General features: G+C 36.1%; 1 protein-coding gene across 2 annotated transcripts in view; it reads right to left on the minus strand.

The window, feature by feature from the left end:
* The window catches only part of HTT (huntingtin), a 79,192-nt gene that overhangs the window by 34,020 nt on the left and 24,213 nt on the right, over positions 1-20,959 (minus strand). For both annotated transcript variants that reach the window (XM_033059553.1, XM_033059552.1), the window contains 22 exons: positions 20,550-20,661; positions 18,909-19,049; positions 18,099-18,257; positions 17,905-18,002; positions 16,754-16,893; positions 15,877-15,940; positions 15,365-15,465; positions 13,659-13,805; positions 12,504-12,624; positions 12,181-12,257; positions 9,821-9,972; positions 9,234-9,436; positions 8,253-8,379; positions 7,452-7,579; positions 6,658-6,768; positions 6,042-6,119; positions 5,406-5,629; positions 4,818-4,896; positions 4,523-4,684; positions 3,576-3,631; positions 2,649-2,797; positions 1,867-2,003 (listed from right to left, as the gene is read on the minus strand). In XM_033059553.1, coding sequence (XP_032915444.1) covers positions 1,867-2,003; positions 2,649-2,797; positions 3,576-3,631; positions 4,523-4,684; positions 4,818-4,896; positions 5,406-5,629; positions 6,042-6,119; positions 6,658-6,768; positions 7,452-7,579; positions 8,253-8,379; positions 9,234-9,436; positions 9,821-9,972; positions 12,181-12,257; positions 12,504-12,624; positions 13,659-13,805; positions 15,365-15,465; positions 15,877-15,940; positions 16,754-16,893; positions 17,905-18,002; positions 18,099-18,257; positions 18,909-19,049; positions 20,550-20,661 — 2,766 coding nt within the window. The remainder of the gene's footprint in view (positions 1-1,866; positions 2,004-2,648; positions 2,798-3,575; positions 3,632-4,522; positions 4,685-4,817; positions 4,897-5,405; positions 5,630-6,041; positions 6,120-6,657; positions 6,769-7,451; positions 7,580-8,252; positions 8,380-9,233; positions 9,437-9,820; positions 9,973-12,180; positions 12,258-12,503; positions 12,625-13,658; positions 13,806-15,364; positions 15,466-15,876; positions 15,941-16,753; positions 16,894-17,904; positions 18,003-18,098; positions 18,258-18,908; positions 19,050-20,549; positions 20,662-20,959) is intronic.

A 20,959-nucleotide genomic window follows, 5' to 3' on the forward strand; every position in this document is an offset into this window, starting at 1 on the left:
ACACAATGGGAAAAAAACCCACACGAGAAATCACACAACATTTTTAAAACTCCATCTCTTCAGGTTAAAAGCCTGTTCTTAGTTACAATTTTTTTGGTGGTGGCTTTAAAGTAATTTTCCAGTTTCTCTTATAAACTAGAAAACAAAATGTTTGCTTTGTATTTTTTAAACGGCGTTTGTCAAAAGACTACTCAAACAGCTGGAAAAAGAATCATAAATCTAAATACCGCACCACTTATTCAACAAAAAGGGGAGGAAGAAAGAGAGTCATTTTCCATATGCATACTCTCTCTTGACTCTAGATCAAATAAAGTTTAAATTTGGTCAAGGAATCAAAACAGACATCTTTATGGGGCTCATTCACCTGAGATAAGAGTGACATAAGAGACAACATAATGGAGCACTCCAAGCTAGGAGTATCAGGTAGCTAGATGTGTTATAGGTTTGAGGGTTATAGAGACCACTTTGGAGCAGACAAGAGACACAGCAAGAAAGAATTTTAATATATGGACGGGGAAAGGGGAGAGAAGAATCTGTTTCAGAAAACAAGTTAGAACACTTGTAAAGGAAATTCAGGTAGTTTAGATTAAGGAGAGGGAGATTCCCAGGTGACTTTCTTCCCAAAAGATTCTCTCAGAAGAGAGGAGATAAATCTTCAGCCTGGAATCGCTCCTAATTGGAGCTCCATAGTGGCAGCTACAGTTGTAACAGAAAAAAGTTGAAGGCTGCAGCTCTCGGAACCTCTCAAATGCCCAGGGAAACCACTGCAGACCATCCCAGAACAACAGAACAGCCCAGCGTTGGTTCATATATTTATTATTTGTATCACACTAGCAGGACAGGGCAGAGTAAGAACTACAAATGGGATGGTGTGGGAAGAGCAGTGCATGGGTGGTCTTTAATAGGTTAAGTGTGTCAGAAGGGGATCTGCCAGCAATTGCAGTACCTTATGTAACACAAAGTTATTCACTATTTCACATCATGTGTCTACAGAGTGTCATTTCATATAGTTATATTAGTCATTTTATGATTATAAAACTACAAATTCAAAAGAAAATGTGGATACACAAAATTACCCCAACCTGAACACGCAGTTCTAACAAATTATTTTGACAAGATGTACTGACTTTTTTCAGAAAATACAGTGCTTACATTAGCATACACTAGAACTGCATTTTCACATTATGAAAGAAAGGCACATTAGGTTTGTTAAGCACCTGAATAAGAAGTAAGATCCCATGTTGATCATGACACTTCTCTTAAAATTACTTTTATGTTTTTCTTTAAAACAAATTGTATTGACGAAAGTCATTGTTACACTCCTACAAAGCAGAAACATGTTTTCCAAATGTGCAAAGTCTGGGTCAAAGTAGTAAGTCATAACAAATACCTCATTACCACTGTCATTACCTTGTTCAAGTAAGTGTTATTCAAGATATTGTTATGGTACAGCATTACCTAAATCATCTCCATGCAGCATCTTTCCTAATTTTAAACTTGTCTCTTTTTCCATTTTACTCCCATTCTCTTAAGTTTCTTCTCTTCCACCAACCTTCTGTATATTCTGTCTGCAACACAGCCAAGATCACAATCCTAACTGGAGCTTTTTAGTGCTCTGTTTTCTAGGCTTGACTACAAAATTTTACAGATATGTTACTTGACTTGAAATAGTGATTTGTAGTGCAGAACCTTTCCCATATCCTTAAAAATCTTTGCATACTCTCTCTGCAAGAAATGATACCACACAGAGTCCAGCTATTCCAGTTTTGTATAGAAAATCATTGTTGCCTGAAGCACTTTCAGCAGTCACAGCAATGTTGCCCTTTCACAGACCACAAAGAAGGACCCTTCATCCTTCTCTCCTACCTGATGGTACTGGATAAGTCTCAGCAGCATTGACACTACAACCTCCTTCTGAGTTTCCAGCTCTTTTCCAGCATCAGCTTTATTTGTCCCTCTTAACACAAAGAGATCATGAACAATGGGTTGCAGAGCTGGTATTGCTGAAATGAGATGTATTTGTTTCAGTATGAGACAAATCACTCTTAAACAGTGATTTCTTGAACTGACAGTTCAGTTACTAAAAGTAAACTGGGTTCTAGTTCATTAAAGGTTTTAACCCATACCTAAAAACCCACAAACCCCATATCTGTCATGCATAATGATGGCTATTTTTTAACTTCTTGTAGAAAATTTAAATTATGGACACATTTGCCCATTCTCATAGAGCTAAAAAAAATATTTTTTTATAAGGTATTTCTCAGCAGAATCACTGTAGAGTATGAGAGATGTGCTTCTACAAAGGCTGAAAGTAGAAGGAAAGGGAAGTGGACCAAAAATTAAAATCAAAGCCTTTCACATACTGTTAAAGTTGTGAACTTATTACTGAATAAAGTTTCAAATAAAAGTTTTGTTGCAACAATGAACAATGCAAAATGTGGGGCAACAGTGTTAATATAATATAATTTCCTGAAGGAATTAAGTGAGAAGTATTTCATGTCTTAAAAGTTAGTGTCTTCTGGAACACTCAGTATAAGAGTTTTCTATAGCTTATTAGTCAACACTGAATTTATTGCTGAACTATTACTAATAAGTGTCAATGTCTTTTTCTTTCTTCCCTTTTTTTAAATTTTTTTTTTTTTAATTACCATGCGTAACAGCTTTCCTCCCACTGGCCATGATGCCATCACACAGCTGAATGATCTTGGGAATTCCAATTATTTGCTTGGAATGATATCGCTCATAAGACAGCAACACCAGGAAAAAGAAGATATTAGGAATAATTGCTTCAGACTCCCTGAAAATAAAACAAAAAATAAAGTGTTAACTTTGAATTGCACAGCTTTGTTCAGTAAAACTCATCTTTTCACTATCACATTTTTTTTGAACAATATGCTGTTCTGGTTTCATACAATACTTCTTTAATTTCTTTGCCCTGTTCCATACAATTGTTTTTTCCCACAGGGATTTCTTTCAAGCTTTGACCCTTACAGTTACTAATACTGTAACATACTGTCTAGATTATTTCTGTAGAAGAGCAAAAGAATAACTTCCCTCTTCATCAAAACTCAAGTGTGAGAAAAAACAGAAATAACTGACAATAAAAATTTCACTGTCTTGCTTATGATCTATTAGGCTGTATACAATGTGTACCAGATGACCAGAGTACACATGGATTCACTCTGAATCCACAATAGGAAGAAGCGGCTCACCCTTAAGCAACTGCATCTAGCATTGAGATGCTGATTCCTGGAAGCACAGTTTTGGCAGGGGGGGCCCCAAAGGAATAGGTTTACAATACCAAAACAGAGAAACAAAACAACACAGCTGCCAATTATTATTAATTTCCATGCTAATTCCTGGCTTCTTCAGTCACATGGAACCTAAAATATCTGAAAGTTACCACTGGAGCCAGAGAATAAATGAGCACATTGCCCAGAAGAGAACTCTCCCTTTCTCACAAGGCAGAAATAACCAGCAAATCTAATCACTACTTGTGACACATCACTAATCTGTCTTTCAGAACAAGACAATTGCAAACCATCATTGTTCAATAATCTTTGCCAATTTCATACCTGAACTGTCCTACTTCAATGTATTCAAACTGCTTTAGCACAAATCCAATAAACACCTAAAGAGAGAAAAAAGTGTGCATCAGAAAAGAAACATTAATTTCCATTTGAAACCATTCTGACAGTTAGAGAAAGGCACTGAAAATCATTTGCACTATATTATGAAATTTTCCCTCTGCAGTTACAGAAGATGGAGAAACCTGTTGAAGCTTATTACAGCTTGCATGAATTTATAGTAGTCTGTATATTTTTAAGTATAACTTCATCTTTCCCTCAGGGAATACAATATTTGAGGTATTACAGTCAAGAAGTTAAGAAAGAATCAGCCAAATACCTAAACCAAAACAAAATCCAAAATACTGATGCATTTAAAAGAATTCTCTTTATGAACTTAACAGAAAAGTTAAGCATTGCAAGTCTTGTAAACCTGAAAATAACTGTAGTAAATAATACACTTCTAAGTAAACCATTTTAATTTTATGTTACAGATTCACTGCTTCTGTGGGCACCTACACAGACTACTGTATTTTTTACTAGCTCTCCTCACTGCCATTAACATCAAACAATAGTTGTCAACATGATGCTCATTATCCATCATAAGGAAGTCCACGCTCTCAGTATGGAAGAAGGTATTTCCATTTGTAAATGAAGTCTTATTTAATAAAACTGACTGTATTGTCCACACCATTTTATTCCTAAAATCAATCTCATGAGCAGTTCTTAAATAGTTGTTGCAGAACTCAGAAAGTCATTTAAATGCAAAAAAATCCCCAGAAGTCTGAAGTTATTTGTGGCTGGGGGCAGGAAATTGAGCCTCACCCTCCTTTAAGTCTTTGTTTTCATTTGTAGTATAATGAATGGACCGCTGGAAATATTTTTGCTGCAGATGTTAATTGAGTCTGCTGGTGAGATTGCTGTATGACAATTGGCAGATGTGGTGAGGTACCAACCTGATCTGAATCCAGAAGACAGTAGTTAACTCGCAGCTGAACCAGTTGAGCAAGCAAGTCTAGAACTTGTCTCTGCAGCTGTACCGACGTTGTTGTTGTGTATTGTTTCAGTGCTTTTATGACAAGGGGTTCAAATAAACGAATGTGATTGTGAATAGCATTCTGTAATAGAGAGATTTTAAAGTAATCTAACATCTGAACACGTCTCTGATTCAAAGCCAAATTAGTTTTAAAAGGAGGAAAATTGTTTTAAATCTAAGGTACAGCTCTTTCAGGAGAACAGAGATACAAGTACCTTATCAGCACGATGTTTTGCTGCACTGGAAATGCTAGTTTTCAGCTGTGTAGAAACTTTCTGCAGCACATCAAACCATCTGTTACAAAAAGAAATAGAAAAAACCCCACACACATTAAAAAAAATACAACCAATATACTGTCCTTAGATGCATTCTACTGTGCCAATGCCAACTTCTCTTAATCTATTTGACTGCTTCAAGAATCTTAGTAAAACCAAAGAGCAGAGACAACCTACAACATGCTTTGATCAGAGAAAGATTTTCCAGTCTTTGTTGGTTATCCTTCTGCCTTTCCTTTAAAATATTGACTATCTGCTGTATTTTTAAATTGGTAATATATTTTTGAATACAAGCATTTAAAACTATTATGCTTTAAAAAAACTTCAATCATATCCATTTTAATGACTTAACTTTGCTTTGGAAAACATGTCAGTGATAACTGCACTCAGGATGTCCTCACCAGGACAAGTTACTCTGCTTAAGTCTGTATTTTCAAGTTACACAGCACCATAACGATACTCACAATTATGAAAAACACTAAGGACAGACTCTAGTTCAAGTTAATATTATGATGTAAGGGAAGTTACCCTGCAGCATCATGCTCCTGCTCAGCCTGGACCATGTTCCTCAGACTGGCATCAGCGAGGGCCTGTGTGAAGTGTGTGTACGGGGCCATGAAGCAATAGTGGTAGAGCCCAGGCCTCAGATTGGAGGAACCCAAGCGCTGAGCTTTGCCTTGAGCTTTGCTGGGGTTTGAACACAAGCCATCGTACTGAGAAGCCAGGTTTGTCCCAAACAATGTCTTCAATAACTAGAGAAGAAAATTGGAAGGAAAAGAAGAAAAGTTAACATCTCATGGAAAAAACCCTTATCTCTAACAGTAATTAACCTGGCAGTCAGTTCTTTGCTTTCTAAACTGGGCTTTTTAATGCAGTTTATGGGTTTTTTTATACACTTTTTGTAAGGTAGGAAATAAGCTTGTTTCCTGAGCATTAGCTAAAATAGTTCTGTGAATTGGAAGCAGCTCAAGAGGAAACTACATTATCCAGATAGTATCAAGTTATAGAAAAAGTAGTGAAAATTAAAGAAATTATGCTCTGTTTGCTCCACCCGGGCCAATGTCTCTACATACCACTTACCTTAAAATCATGGCCATTCTTAGTATCCAACTGAAAACCAATCAGGATTAACATTCACATAACACATAAAAAATAACTTCTTACCTGCTGTACACACACTGTTGCCATTGTTGGCTCTCTGTTGAAACAGGATTTTAGATATCCCAAAATTTCTTCTACACACTAAAAAAAAAAAAAAATCAAAAAACAAGTGCATTAAATCACATTTTTCTTCATTACTTATAACACTACAGTGAAAACTGGCCAGTAGCATAGGTTTTTGTACTAAATAAAATTACACTAATTTAAGGGAAATCACATAAAGAAATAATAATTTAACATTTTCCTCCTAATCTTAAAATACTACAATGTCTAACACCACAGTTAAGGAGAAAAAACCATCAAGACACAGGATAGGGAGGAGGGCAGTAAGTCTTCTGACATTTAGTATATTTAAACATATGAATATAGGGAATGACTGAAGGTAAACCATTTGGCTGAGAAGAAAAATTCCACATGAAATTAAAAAACTAAAAAATTATTCCTGTTTTTAACAGCAGCAATTTAGTCTGCTTTAGTACTTTATTCAACTTTGTGGAAGCACAACACTTCCAGGACTACTGCCCCCTGGAAGAGTAGAAATCAGTGATATGTGCTTTCTCCCAATAAGGACCATGGATATTGGACAAGTACACTACAAAAGGAAAAACAAGTCTTATACCTTTCCAATATCCTGAAGAGTAGCAAGTTCCAAGATTTGAGAGAGAACATCTAAGGCAGACCGTAAGAAACATCCAAACTTCTCATTACTGTTCTGGAGATCCAAAGTAACCTGTTCCCAGAAAACAAAACCACATTTTTCCTTAACAATTACTTGACAAGGAGATACAAATTACTGGAAGAAGTGGGTATTGACACAAAAAGATCTTTTGTATAAAATTTCAGTGTATTTCAATCAACACCACTGAAAGTTTAGACTGCCTTATGCACTGCTGGAAAGGTAGGACTCCATTCTGACTAAGAAAAAAGGGAGATCTTCCTGCTTGAGGAAGGCCTAGGATGTTGAAAAACAATGGAGTCAGATGAGGCACTTCTGATAAACACAGTAGGTGCAATAAGAACACAGTCCTTGAAGTGTACTATCAGATGACCAACTCCCTAGGGAATCTTCTGCCACCTGAACTAATAAGGAAAAAGTTTTCCCATCCTGGAAAAAAGTGCAGAGAGAACAGACTTTGGGATTTCTTTTGCATTGCCAAGTCAGCCAAGAGTCATTTGGTACCAGCAATGATGACAGCAGAGAAATGACAGGATGACAATGCCTATCATGGGTTCCTGTTTGGCCAGCTTTTGTTTTTGCTGTGGTAGTCATAACCTTTCTTTAAATTCTCTTTTTATGTGCATAAACTGTTTATACAGGTAAACAAGTGAGTTGACAGAGGCAGAGCCTGTTTGAAAGAAACAAAGTGATTATCCAACCCCATTGCAGTCCAATCAAACAGTATCATGCAGTACCTTATAGTTAGCATGGGTTGCTTTCAAGACATCATATAACTTCAGGTATGATGGAAGATGATAAAAGCTTCCTACTGAAGATGATTTACTTGTTGGAACAGGTCCTGTAGCATCAGTTTGCCTAGAAGCTTAAAACAATATCATAGAATTAGCACAATATGCCTTTTCTGGGTTGCTCATGACATGTATACAATATAATTTACCACATCTGCATTATTAAACAGCATGTTTTTTTTCAATCCACATGTATATTACAAACTGCAGAAACACACTGTGCACAACTGGAAAATGAACAGCATTCCAGCCATCCAGCCTGCTGTGGTAAGAGAAATTAACCTAGAGGGCTTAGTACTGAAGTGTGTACAATTTACAAAATAGAATTAACATGTGTTTCCTTCATTCATTACCAAGGAAAGAAAAGGTTTCAAGATTCAGAATCTCATGTCCAAAAGCAATGTAAGTCACTCTCATCAAAAGCTGGAAAGCAATTTTCAAATTCTTTTAAATAACGTGTGCAAAAATTACTCTAGTCAATAGCTCAGTAGATTCAGAAAAAGTGAGGAAAGGATTCAGCAGTGCTTTGGATGTGTAAAGTACAGATAATTTTCAGCTTACAGTCAATAAAAACTAAAATAGTAGAGAAGCCCCCACCAACAGCTGCCTTTCCACCAATGCAGTACCCTGACAGGCTCTTGAACTGAAACCTCAGAGAGGTTACTCAGTTTTATTTCTTCTCTCTCTGCTACAACCACACAGTATGGGGCAGGTAAATGGAAGGGTTAACAGGAGTGATGTGCCTACCTGGACTTGCTTCACCACTCTTTTTAGGGCTCATGGGCACAGATGCCTGCTCCACAGGCTCCCTCTCTTTCCCCTTTCTCCGAATTGGACTTAGAGAAGGTGGGTTTGTGAGAGAAGGTAATGCTGCCTAGAATTAAAATAAGTTTTATTAGTTTTGTAAGCACAAGAGTCTTTCTACACAAATACAAGCATATTCTTCTTTTGTTTAAACTCCCCATCATTCAGTTAAATTCAAATGGTTTAGGTTCAGGACATGAATTTCCTGTGTGAAAAGGAAATAGTTTAATATATTCCCTACTTTATTTTCAACCTCAGTATAGGCCAATGAAATGAAATTTCTAGCTTCAGCATAAGCCAGTGAGATGAAATTAGAGCTCAATGACTACAGTACCTTTTGATTCCAGAGAAAAGAGTGTCAGAATTATATTTTAAAATATGAAGAAATTACTGATCTTAACAATAATGTCTTACAGTTTCTAAATCAGTCTACAAATGTATATGCCTCAAAAAAATCTCAAAACCCCCTAAACCTGGAAGTACCTCATAAAAGCTGTTTCAGAAGTCAAAATATTTTACAGGATATTCAGAAAAGAGTTATTTTTAGCCCCAAAAGGAGCTCAGTGCATTACAACCAGCCCACCAACCCAAAAGTCAGCACATTTCCCAGAGTATGCAATCCAATACTCCATGTACTCTATATACTCCTCACTGAATTAATGTTTCAAGTGAAGTCAGCAGGAATAAAAGACTCAAAATTCAGGGTAATATTTTAAACACTGCAGAACTAAAGAAAAAGCTGTTATGTGAAGAAAAATATGCATTTTTTTTCACGGTACTTGCTTTACTACACAGAGGGGACTCACCATCAAGGAATTAGATACTTACCTGTATCCAGTCTAAAATGTGAAGAGTGCTTATGGTGGTTTGTATATATAGCAAAAGAGTATTTAAGTCACATAATTTTATTTTTTTAATATATACCTTTACTGCTGGACCAGGAGCAACATCATCCATCACATGTGCACAAATATTAATGACCTTCAGCAGATGAGAAAAGAGCTGCTCTACTAAAGTGACAAGAGCTCGATCTGCCAGAGCTGGCCAGGGTTCCTCCTGCTTTGCAGCACCTTGGTTTGCATCCTCTTCAGCACTCCAGGGATTTTTTAAGCACTTGGGAGCACTTGCTGTAATTTCAGGAAATAAAAGAAAAAACTAGGAATTAAGTACTGGAAAATTTTGAAGGCAGATACAGTTATCATCTCTATATGAACAGAAATTCAACCAGAATTTCAAAGCCGGGGGCAGTTGCACAGTTTAAAACCAACAAAATTTGAGTTCTTTGTACCCAGCTTGTACCAAGCATGGCCTTTGGCAACTGGAGAAATTTGGAACTTAGCTACAAAGAGGCAGATTCTTTTCAAACCTCCTGGGTGCAAATTCCTTCTTTATTTCTTCTGCTCATCTTTCAAGTTTTTCATGGCATGCAATGAGAACAGAGTGAGATACGGCCCTTCTAATCCTAATCGTAAAAATATTAGGACAATCCTACTTTTCTTGTCCTGCCTTACCTGCAAGCAAGTTTCCAGTCAAAATCAAAGCATCCTGATGTGCTGAGAGGTCCAGTGGAAACCATGCTGACGAGAGGAGAGACAGGACCAAGCCAGCCATACCAATGGTGCAGCCCTTCTGAGCTTCATCTGAAGAACTTGGCTGGGAAACACTGGAAGTTTAATTTTGGAATGTCATGACTTTCTTCCCCTCTTTTGGCAAATTAAAAGTCTTGAGAAAACCAACAGTCAAGAAGACAGCTAAACTAATGAAATTAAATCAGTGCTACAGAAATACAAATTAAACACTCAAATACAACTTCAAAAAGCAGTTTGTAGCAGAAACCTGATAATACTTTGGTTTCTTTAAGAGTCATTACCTTATTTTTAAAAGCAATTATCAAGGCTACACTGACATCTACTGACAAACTGAAGAATTCCATACTTATTTGCTAACCACTACAGTCCTGAATTATCTTCAGTTAAATCTTGTGCATAAGCAAGATAGGGATGGAAGACAATAGCTGTATAATTGCAATGTAAAAAACAGTTCTAAAATGTCAAGAAATTAATTAACAATTGCACTCCATCAAATCCTCTATATTTTTTGAGTGAACACTATCCAAGACGGTAATTTTCTGCTGCATTCTGTATTTTCCTTGACAAAAATTGTAAGACCAGATTTTCCCATGGAAGTCAACTTGAAGAAAGAGCAGGCAGAGATCACCAAAAGATGTTTGGCAGAATACTCTGTGAATTACACACGTAACTTCAAAGCTGTAAGACCTAAATACTTTCTTTCAGGAAAAGACCTTACATAACCTCTAAATAAAGAGGATCTGGAAATCTTTCCAAATATTTTTTAATTTGAAATAACTACAATCTTCTAATATAATCACTCTGGTCTAACACAACTACAGGAATTTCAGAAAATTAAATTGACACTAAGTACAGTTATTATTTTGATAAAGCTCCAGAGGTAATTCCAGTGCCTTGCTTTGGTTTTTGTAAAGCATTTTCACAGGCAACTGTTATTTACTTCACATACAGTTAGAAATTCATGACTTAATCCATACTGAGCTGTACAGTGTTGGAATGCACCAGTTCTAGTAACTTGTTAATCATAAGAACAAGAATACTTAAGATAGGAAGGAATTTTGGCAAAATGTTACTATCTATGTTATTATATTCTTATTATCCAGAACAATAAATGTCCATATCATTCCATAAAAATAAAATTACAATCCAAATTAGTATAAACACTGGCCAAAAATTTGTGAAGAAGGAATCAGCAGAAAGCACAAAGGTTATGTCATTGGATCACTTATAAATATTAGATACATCTTTAAAACAGCATTTTTAAGCTTGCTAGAAGATCTATTGGTAAGATATATTTTTATTTGTGAGATATATTTTATTTTTCAGCTGAGTACTGCTCACATCCTGAATTCATTTGTTACCACTGGACCACACCTTTTATACTACATGTAAACAGCACACCACACTTAGGGCCAGCAAGGGAAGCAAGGGCCTGCTGACAAGAAAAGCATCTGAGGGATGCTTGGTTTTTTCGGTGTGGGTTTTCATTTTAAAATAAGACAAAATTTCCCAACTGAATAGAGTAAGAGACACAATGATAGCAAGAAAGAAAATCAACACAAATTATGTTAAATCTATTTAAAAACCAAACAGCTCCACAGGTACACATTTCCACCTTTTACTGCTCAGCACTAATAATCATAGATAAAAATCAAAGCTTTTAGGCTGCCACATGTACACTTTCATCCTGAAGAAACTCTTCAGAATGTAAGTAATTTGGGACTATCATGTATTACCTATATTAATACTTGAGTATAACAGATACCCAATTTGTTGTCCCCACTCAGTTTGCAAGTGAGAACAATTTGAATGCATCTGTCACTACCATAGAAGCCAAGATGAACCAGCTTCCTTGACCCACCATTTTTCAACATGAAACCAAGATGAAAATTTTAATGTTCAAAATTTAAAGAAATACTACAAAGTACAATATCCCAAAGATAAACATCCTTTTAAAAGCATGAAATATTTTCTCTTATGTCATATTTCATAGATGCTGACTGTATCTACCCTTCTGTAAGAGCAGTTGCAGCCAATCCCTGCAACCAAACTGTGGTTCCAGGGCTGACAAATGCTGGCACTTAATACCCTGACAACCAAAAATTATAATCTTCTGTATTCTGTATGAAGTTCTTAAAGAACTGCTAAGGTAAGCTTAATAGCATACATCTAATTTATATATAAGTTAATAATCATATACAGGACTTCCAGTGCAAGTTAAATCCACTTCTGTTCTGCAAACATGACTTTCAGAAGCTCAATTAACAAAAGAGGGAACATACCCACAGTGCCATCCCACACTCCATGTGCAGACTGGAAATGTTGTGGAGAGAAGACACAAAGCTTCACAGCAGCCAAACTGAGAAGTAAACACCAAGAATTGATTTAGTTTCACCAGGGGAAGAGTTGGCAACATGGTATCTTAGGAATGAGAATTAAATCTATTATTACTGCCATTGTCACAGTACAAAAACTGCAGATATAAACAGAGTCAGGAAATCATTAAAAATACAACAAACATGCAAAACAGGAGAAAGACAGTCACCATAGCAAGAAAACTGAAAGAAATTCATATGTACAAAAACTCACGTATAAGGAAACTCACCGTAAGTGCTCTTGTAGTGGATATTGTCAGTGCGTGGGAAATTGCTGCAATAACCCTTGAAAGGTTGTTTTCCATAGTGACATCTGTTGGACTTTGCAACATATTGTAACCTCTGTATGTTCTGAAATAAAAACATTTATACCCATTAAAACATGTACATAAAAGCTTCCATCCCAGTCAAAAATTATTAATTTTATTACTGATATACTTAAGCTTAAATTACTATTATGTATTTCACAGACTGCTTGGAACATACCAAACCAGAGAACAGCCTAAATACTATCTTATATTGTAATATTTTTGGGGTTGTATTTGTAAATGCTATTTAATTTATAAATAAAACCTCTTTGTTAGCAAACAGAAATAGCAGATCAACTGTCAATATCTAACAAAATACTTGAGAAATTACCACCAATTTAACATTAGCCTTTGTTGTTGCTTAAATCCATTCAACATTTTTGCATGCTCACAAGCTTTGGATTATTGGTGTAGAAAAAAAAATATTTTCTATCCAGAATAACACTGGATCCACAATGGTCTATTGCTTCCATACTATAGTATATATCTCAAGTGACATGATCAAGATCATATACCAAAAGGTATATAATTAAAATTTATGACAAACTGATAGAAGCCAATAACCCCTATAAATATACACAACTCATACTCTCTCTAAGACAGAAACAGCACAGTTGGCAGCAAAAATACAACAAGATCACACTATCAAAACTAGAACTTCTTTTTAAATAATAAAGGCAGTACAGCCTTCTGCAACTACCATCGTTAAGTAGGATATGGAGAGTTATAAATCCGGGATCAACATACTTGAAGAACAGTAACATACATACAATCAGCTTGAAAAGCTGTACCTGGTTTTATAATTTAATGGACAAATAGGTTGACTTCAGGATGGAGAGAAGAAGCTATCTCAAAACAAGGACTCTCAGTGTGTGAGCACATCACCAGTAATTCACAGCATACCCCTTGAACATGAGTCAGTGTCTGTGGAGCTTAAACCTTCTACAGGTGCTCCTACAGACTACAAAAGGAATTCATAAACACGTGGATTTGCAGGATTTAACTACAATCCAAAACACTGCAAAGTGACATTTGGGTCTCCATGCCTTTTGAAGCAAGGCCAGACAGGTAACACACCTGGTGATAGTGCTCACTGCAAAGTGAGATGGGGGCTGTGTTTCATGCATGAGGAGTTTCAGGTAGACACTGCTTTGGTCTCGTGCTACTGCCACAACTGGGTCAGCCTGTCCTTGATCACAGTTGTAAAAGAGTTTTGGAACAAGCCTGAAAGAAAATAAGTGTCAAAAAGAAAAATCATTATTCAGGTATTATTTAACACCCAGTTTAAAGTACATTTAATATACAGTTCAGCAAGCTACATATGGTAATTATACATATCAAATTGTAAATAAAAGCTGTTACCAAAATTCATTAAGCTGAATTAATCTTGATGTAACTGCTCTTCATTATAATCAAGGAGCTCAAGTCAGCACAAAGCAACTGCTCCAGATATACAGTAATTAAAAAAAAAAAAAAAAATCTTTTCTGAAGATACCTCCCCATACATACTACAACAAACACACACACAGGTTACTTCTCTCGTGCTATTCCCTGACATTTTCCCCATGAGAACTACATCAACTGAGAACAAATTTTTACCTGAAAAGAATCATTTTTTACCGTCTGATTTCTATGCAGCAAAACCTAAACATAAAATCAAATCCAGTCTTCTTGAACAATAATATTTTCAACTTATGTGAAAGTGAAAAGTTATTGTACTTGTGTTTTTTGTAATCTCAGTTACAGTACATCCAATGAATGTCCATACTGGATGTTTCAAGGGGTTTCTGCAAGCTTGTAGAAGCTTTCTTGGGCAGGTTTTCTTTTCTAATTTTAACATACCTCCTGTCACTAAGTCAACATGAAGATAGAAAAAACTTCAACTTGTTACCACTCAGTTAATAAAATAACTCCATTTCAGAATCAAGACCCTTAATAAAAGCAACAAGCTCTATGTGCATCAGTTCACGATTCCTCTGCTGAGCTGCTTTGGCAATATAAACAGTTTTAAATGCCAGAACTTTGAAAGTTTTGTTGTCCTTTACTAGGACAACTAGGAATGGATAGCATTTAATAGCATGAAAAAACAATGAAAGAAACTCCTCTGATAATAATTCCATATTACATGCTCCTAAGTTCTTTAAACATAAATTTTAAGTCTTTGAATTCCAGTAAATAAACTACCAGCTAATCCTTACCCTTCGGTGCATTTATCTGAACAGCAACTATAATTGTAGTAGGTTACAGCAAACACCTGCTTTGCAAACAAAATTAGCTGCTGCTAATGAACAGTGAGCACAAAAGTTTTAAGATACACTGTGTATGATCATGTGGAAACTGCAATGGTTGGGAGTTGGGACAAATCTGTAGAACTGCGACATTTTAAGTCAATCAGACACTGCCAGGATACTGAACAAACCACTTCAGTATGAAGAAAAATGTTCTGAAGAAGCTGAAACTGAAAGTGACCCTCAGAATGTAATACAATTTAATACCCTCAGAACCTAATTTAATGTAATTGGATTGCTAACAGAAAGCAAAGTACAACTGCCAGATGAGTCAGAATGATGCACATTTCAGGTACCATAAAGATGCATTTGTTTCCTATCTCTCTTTGGAACAAATATATACATATGTATATATTTGTATATTTATATATTTGTATACTAAAAACACCATGTGATTATTTTAGTTACAGGTACACATCAATATGCAAATATCTTTCTACAAATATCTTTCTAAACTACTTTTTCTTTTTCTATAAATAAAAATGTCACAAATACCTCATTAATGAAGCTGCAGCCACGTGTCTCACTCTTGGATCTTCATCTCCAAGCAGACTTATTACAACATTTTCAAGTACTCTCTCCTGAAGCTTTAATAGCTAGAAAATAAATTAGCACAGTAAATAAAGTTCACTGACCATTTTCATCATTTGACCATATTGTTAAAAGAGAGTTAACAAGTGAGATTTCATCTGTCATATAAGCCTGCAAGACCATCTTTACCTTAACATTGCCAACCACATTCTCTAACAACACAAATGTCAATTTTTTTTAAGTGAAAAAGGAACAAGCCACAAAACACACAAACACACCAGAGGAAACTAGGTATCTGAAGATATCTGAATCTCCATAGTAAGTATATTCCCAGTTGTAGTAAGTTTTAGAACGTGAGTCTATTTACACAAAAATTACAACAGCCATCAGCACTGACAAAATTTTTTAAAAAATGATGACATTGCACTGGTACCTTAATCCAGAAACACAATATACTGATCAAATAATTCACTTACACCAGTATAATGATGAATTCCTCTGTGCAAGTTCTCAGTTCTTCCTTCCAAGAAGTTGACTAGCCTATACAAAACAGAATTTAGAGTACATTAGCTAACATTGTGTGTTATTTCTCCCTTCACTGCTCTGAGGGTTCTTTTTGTTTGTGTTTTAAAAACACCACTATAGGGAAAATATAACTAGTAAACATTTTTTGCAACCTTTAGAAAAGGTAAGCTATTTGCTAACCTACAATCTGGCAAGTGTAACTGAAGAAAAATAGTCCTTCCATTAAAAAAACCCATTATTTAAAAGACCATAATTATAATTGTAATTTTCCCCATGCATAGAATCATCAGACTATTTTGAAAAGACAGTAATACATTTCAAACATCACTATACACAAAGAATGCATGTATTTTGTATGACTAAGGATAACCTGAAGAATTTTCCTATAAACACCTTTTGTTTTTCAGCTTGGAAGAACCAATAGAGAAGGAGAGAATGCAAGAAAAACAACAAGTGACATTTATTTCAGTATTAACAGAAACTGAGTGACAACAGGGGACAATTCAGGGACTTTCTCTTTAAAAACACATAAAACTGAATGGAAAAACTAAATTAGATTCCAAATTATGTGGTCCCTCTCTGATGGCACATTTACAGAAGACTTGATACAACACACCAATGAACTAAAAACTTACATTAATACAGTATTACTAGGATTGGGCTTGGTTGTGCAGTCAGTGGTAACTTGACAAAGGAATTCATACAGGACTGACTGATGTGAATTAGTTTTATGAAACTCGTTAATGCTTCAGAAGAAATTGAATCATTAGTTTCCTATACTTCTCTGCACTTCAGTTACTATACCCATGGAAAAACACAAACACTCACCGAAAATCTACCTCTGCAAGTGTTTCCAGAAGTTCTGTCCTCACAAGCCAATATGAGCTGTCCTTGAGGGTAAGGAGGTCAACAATCAACTGCAAACCTAGTTCACTGTAACTGCTACTGCATAAGCTCATGATGCAATGCTGAGAAGAAAAAACAACTTTCAGTTATTTTACAGAAGAGATTCTCCGAAAAGCAGAATAAGCATCACAAAAAAACCCCCCTGTTTTCTTTAGAATACTAAAAAAAGTTACTGCATAAGAGCTAAGACAAGTAGCAGGGTTAGGTACCCTGCAAGGCCAGAACACCACCTCTATGTGAACTGCTAAAACCTGCTGCTGAAATTAACTTCTGGAGAGGAATGCAGGCCTCACAGATTAGAGGGCAATCCTCTAAAGGAGGGTTCACAGGGCTTAAACACCACAAGCATTACATTCTCATCTGTTCAAAAACAGTCTCCTAATTTCCACAGGGTATTTTTAGACACCTGGTTCTGATTTCCAAAATTTTTGAAGAAGTCATAACTCCATATTTGAACGTTTGACTATAAGCACTATGTGTGACCTTTGGAAAAAGTAATCAAACTCCACACTTCCATGTGTTATTTAACTACACAAAATGTACTTTCTTGTTTGAGGATGAACAACCCAACAGGTTTAGAACATTTCTACCAAAATGTATAAAGTCAGGCCACATTATATACTGAGAAAAATCAAGAGCCAAAGTTGTCTAGTATTAAGTTGCCTGAATGGAACAATTCTGGTGAAGTCTTCCAAAAAGCCATTATCACAAGTGTCATCACACATGAAATCACTACACACAAACACGAAGATTGCTGAACAGAAGGTTAAAAAGACAGCCTCATTTACCTACCTGGATTTCCTTCCCTCAGCTGTATCACAGGTCCTCCTCTTCGCAAATAAAACCATGATTTCCATACACAAACTATACACATTTTACTAAAACATAGGCGCTGCCTCACTGGTCTTTAAGACGCAATAGTCACCCATCCTGTGCCTCTCCTTGATAAAAGAACTTCCCTTGGCCTCCAATTTGTCCATTTGTCCAATTTAGACATCTGCCCATAGCAGTATCCCAGTAATGAATCACAACCCTGTGATCTGTGGTGGTGCAAATAAATTCCTACTGCTTACCCTCACAGCTGTACAAGCCAGTTTGCATGTAACAGAGGACTCATCTTTCAATGTTTTCTGTAACAGAGGTATGCAGTCTATCAAGGAGAAAAGATTTCCTAAAAAAAAAAAAAAGAAAAAGAAAAAATTTTGAGCAATGAAACATTGCAATGTTACATTAAAAGACAAAAAATCCCTGTAAAATAAAATGTTACCTGTTGAGCTTCTGACATTTATGAGCCATTTTTCCACATCAAAGCGGGATTTAATTAGAATGGAGTTGACAATTGTTCCACAGAGAATGGCAGTAGCTCCTCTGATCTGGGGATCTCCATGGTCAATATAGTTCAGAATGTCCGACACATATTGCTCCTCTAAGAAAATAAGTTACAACTACTTTATTTTAAAAATACTAGTATTAGACTTTACTGATTCATAAAAATGTTACAATGCAGGTCTCAACTATTGGACAATCAACACTAGCACATCCAAAATATGCCCACCATAGCTCTCCCCTTCTGAGATCCTTTTCTGTGCATGCAATCCACAGATCGATCACACACCAGTCAGACCAATGATCACATATATCAAAACACTAGTGATTTATTTCAACAAAATGCTCCAGGGAAACAGAAGAAGCATTTTGGCCAATGTATCAAACCAGTTGCACACTCCAGGTCTCTGTGATTCATTTGCAAAAATAAACCAAATGGCTTAAAAACCATCTATAATATGGACTAAATTAAATTGGAAGAAAACATTTGTAAAATAAACAACCACCTTCTACATACTCATTGCTTTAAAACAGTTTCAACTTATCAGATGCTCTCCAAGTTCATCCACTGAAACCTAATTTTTACTACAAAAAATACACTTCACCACATGCACAGCCATGTTCATTCCAATTTCTGCAATATTTGTTCACAAATACTAAACTGGGTTTGGAGTTTTCGGCACAGATGCTGCCTCACTTATCTGAAAATCCAAACACACTATTAAAATGGAATATGTGAACTGCAACATACCATACTCTTCTCCCATTGCCTCCAGAGGTGTTTTATACAGTTTGCTGAAGAAAGACTCAGGGTGAAGTGCAACAGCTGCTCCAACACAACTTACTGCCAAGGCTTTTACACTGACTCTCACATCTCTATCAGGAACTAAAGCTGTGGGGAAGAAACAAAAAATATTTAAAGGAAGGTATTTAAAAGCATACTGAATTGTTTTAAATTTAATTAATAACACTATATAAAATAGAATAGCTTAGCCTGCACAAAAATACAAAGGCAGAGCAAGCAGTTTCAGTTTATCAGAGGTAGTAGTGATATACAGGCTGCTTTTCTGCTTTCCTCAAATGAACTGTATTTGAAATATACAGTAATTTCACTATTACAAGTTGCACCTGATTATAAGCCGAACTTCTGGGTGTTGGCAACTGTCTTGGGTTAAAATATAAAGTGTGATCAAAGGCATCTATTCCATCACCATCTGTTGAGGGTGAGGGCAGTAATCCTTATCTCAACGGCAGATATTCTGCTAATGGGCCATCCATTGAAACCAGGCAGGGCATTGTTCTTTATCTTTTCACAACCCATCCTTCCTCCAGCCAGTCATTTTCTGCTAATGGCCACTGAGTCCCACTGTGGCACTGATAAAATTACTGCATCCCATTGGGAGTTGCTCCAGCCAGGGGGAAGGGCCCAACACTTCTTACCAAAATAAAAAAAGAGGTTTTGGGACACTAAGGGAGCCCCTTTCTCCACTGGACTCCAGAGGAAAACTGGATTTCTGCACATCACCACTGGACCTCCGGAGGGAAACTGCACCTTGTAAAGGGGCACTGCTTCAACTGAGCCACATCTGTCACTGCAGGAGGATGCAGCCACCATTTAATGGAACTGCTACCAACACCCTGCCTGATGGGGTGTCAGGTTGTACTCTGACTTTGTGAGAGTTTGGAGTTTGTTTCTTTGTAGTACTGTATTTCTATTTTAATTTCCCTAGAAAAGAACTGTTGTTCCTAATTCCCATATCTTTGCCTGAAAGCCCCTTGATTTCAAAATTATAATAATTTGGAGGGAGGGGGTTTACATTCTCCATTTCAAAGAGAAGCTCCTGCCTTTCTCAGCAGACACCTGTCCTCCAAACTAAAACAGCAACTTTTCATTCTTTGTCCATATATAAGCCGCACCTGATTATAAGCCGCACTTTGGGTTCAGACCAAAATTTTAGTCAAAATGGTGCGGCTTATAATCGTGAAATTACTGTGTATACTTGAAATACTCAAACACAGCCATAACATAATTCCAGCTGATCTCCTTCCAAAAACAATACATTATATGGACATATGAGTAAGTAAGAGCTTAGAAAAGAGAAAAAGAACAAACATCTTAAATCAGTTGTATACTGTTGGAATCCAAAAGCCTGGGCGTTTTGAACTTTCTGTGTTTTCTGACACTGAAATTTACCGTGACAGGAAAGTGGTTAAGTCCCCATCCCTGGATGTATTTTAAAAAATGTAGATGTGGTGCTTAGGGACTGCCACAGAAAAAGTCCAATATTTCCAATAAAGTGAGATCAAAATCAAGACAGAGCAAAGTGGTCACATTCACAACTTTGTACATTGAGAGACACAGAGAACCAAAGAAGTATAAAGACAAACATACCTCCTTTGTCCCCTGTGAGCAGGAAGGAAGCCGACAGCAGCCTCACACAGTGCACCAAAGGAGCACAGTCTCTGTCAGTATAGTGTCCAATGTCCCCCTTCACCCTGGAGGGCTATTGAAGGCAAATCACAACATTTATACAGAGAAAAATTATTCTTCGATTGAAGCAAAATATTAGCACAAGATTTAGAAATACTGCACACCTTCAAATGTATAAATGTTTAATACAAAATGAATATATGATATTCATATGTAGTTTAATATATATTCCAAAAAAAGGCCTCCAGATGTAATGTTTCAGCGTTTATAACCAGTATCAGAACTGGTTCAATTTTATTACAGAAACATTATACTGTAGATTTTTCTATACTACCTTGTTGTTTGCATCTGAAGAGCATGCTAAGCCACTT

The sequence above is a fragment of the Catharus ustulatus genome, chromosome 5, assembly GCF_009819885.2.
Source record: "Catharus ustulatus isolate bCatUst1 chromosome 5, bCatUst1.pri.v2, whole genome shotgun sequence".
In the NCBI taxonomy this organism is placed as follows: Eukaryota; Metazoa; Chordata; class Aves; order Passeriformes; family Turdidae; genus Catharus; species Catharus ustulatus.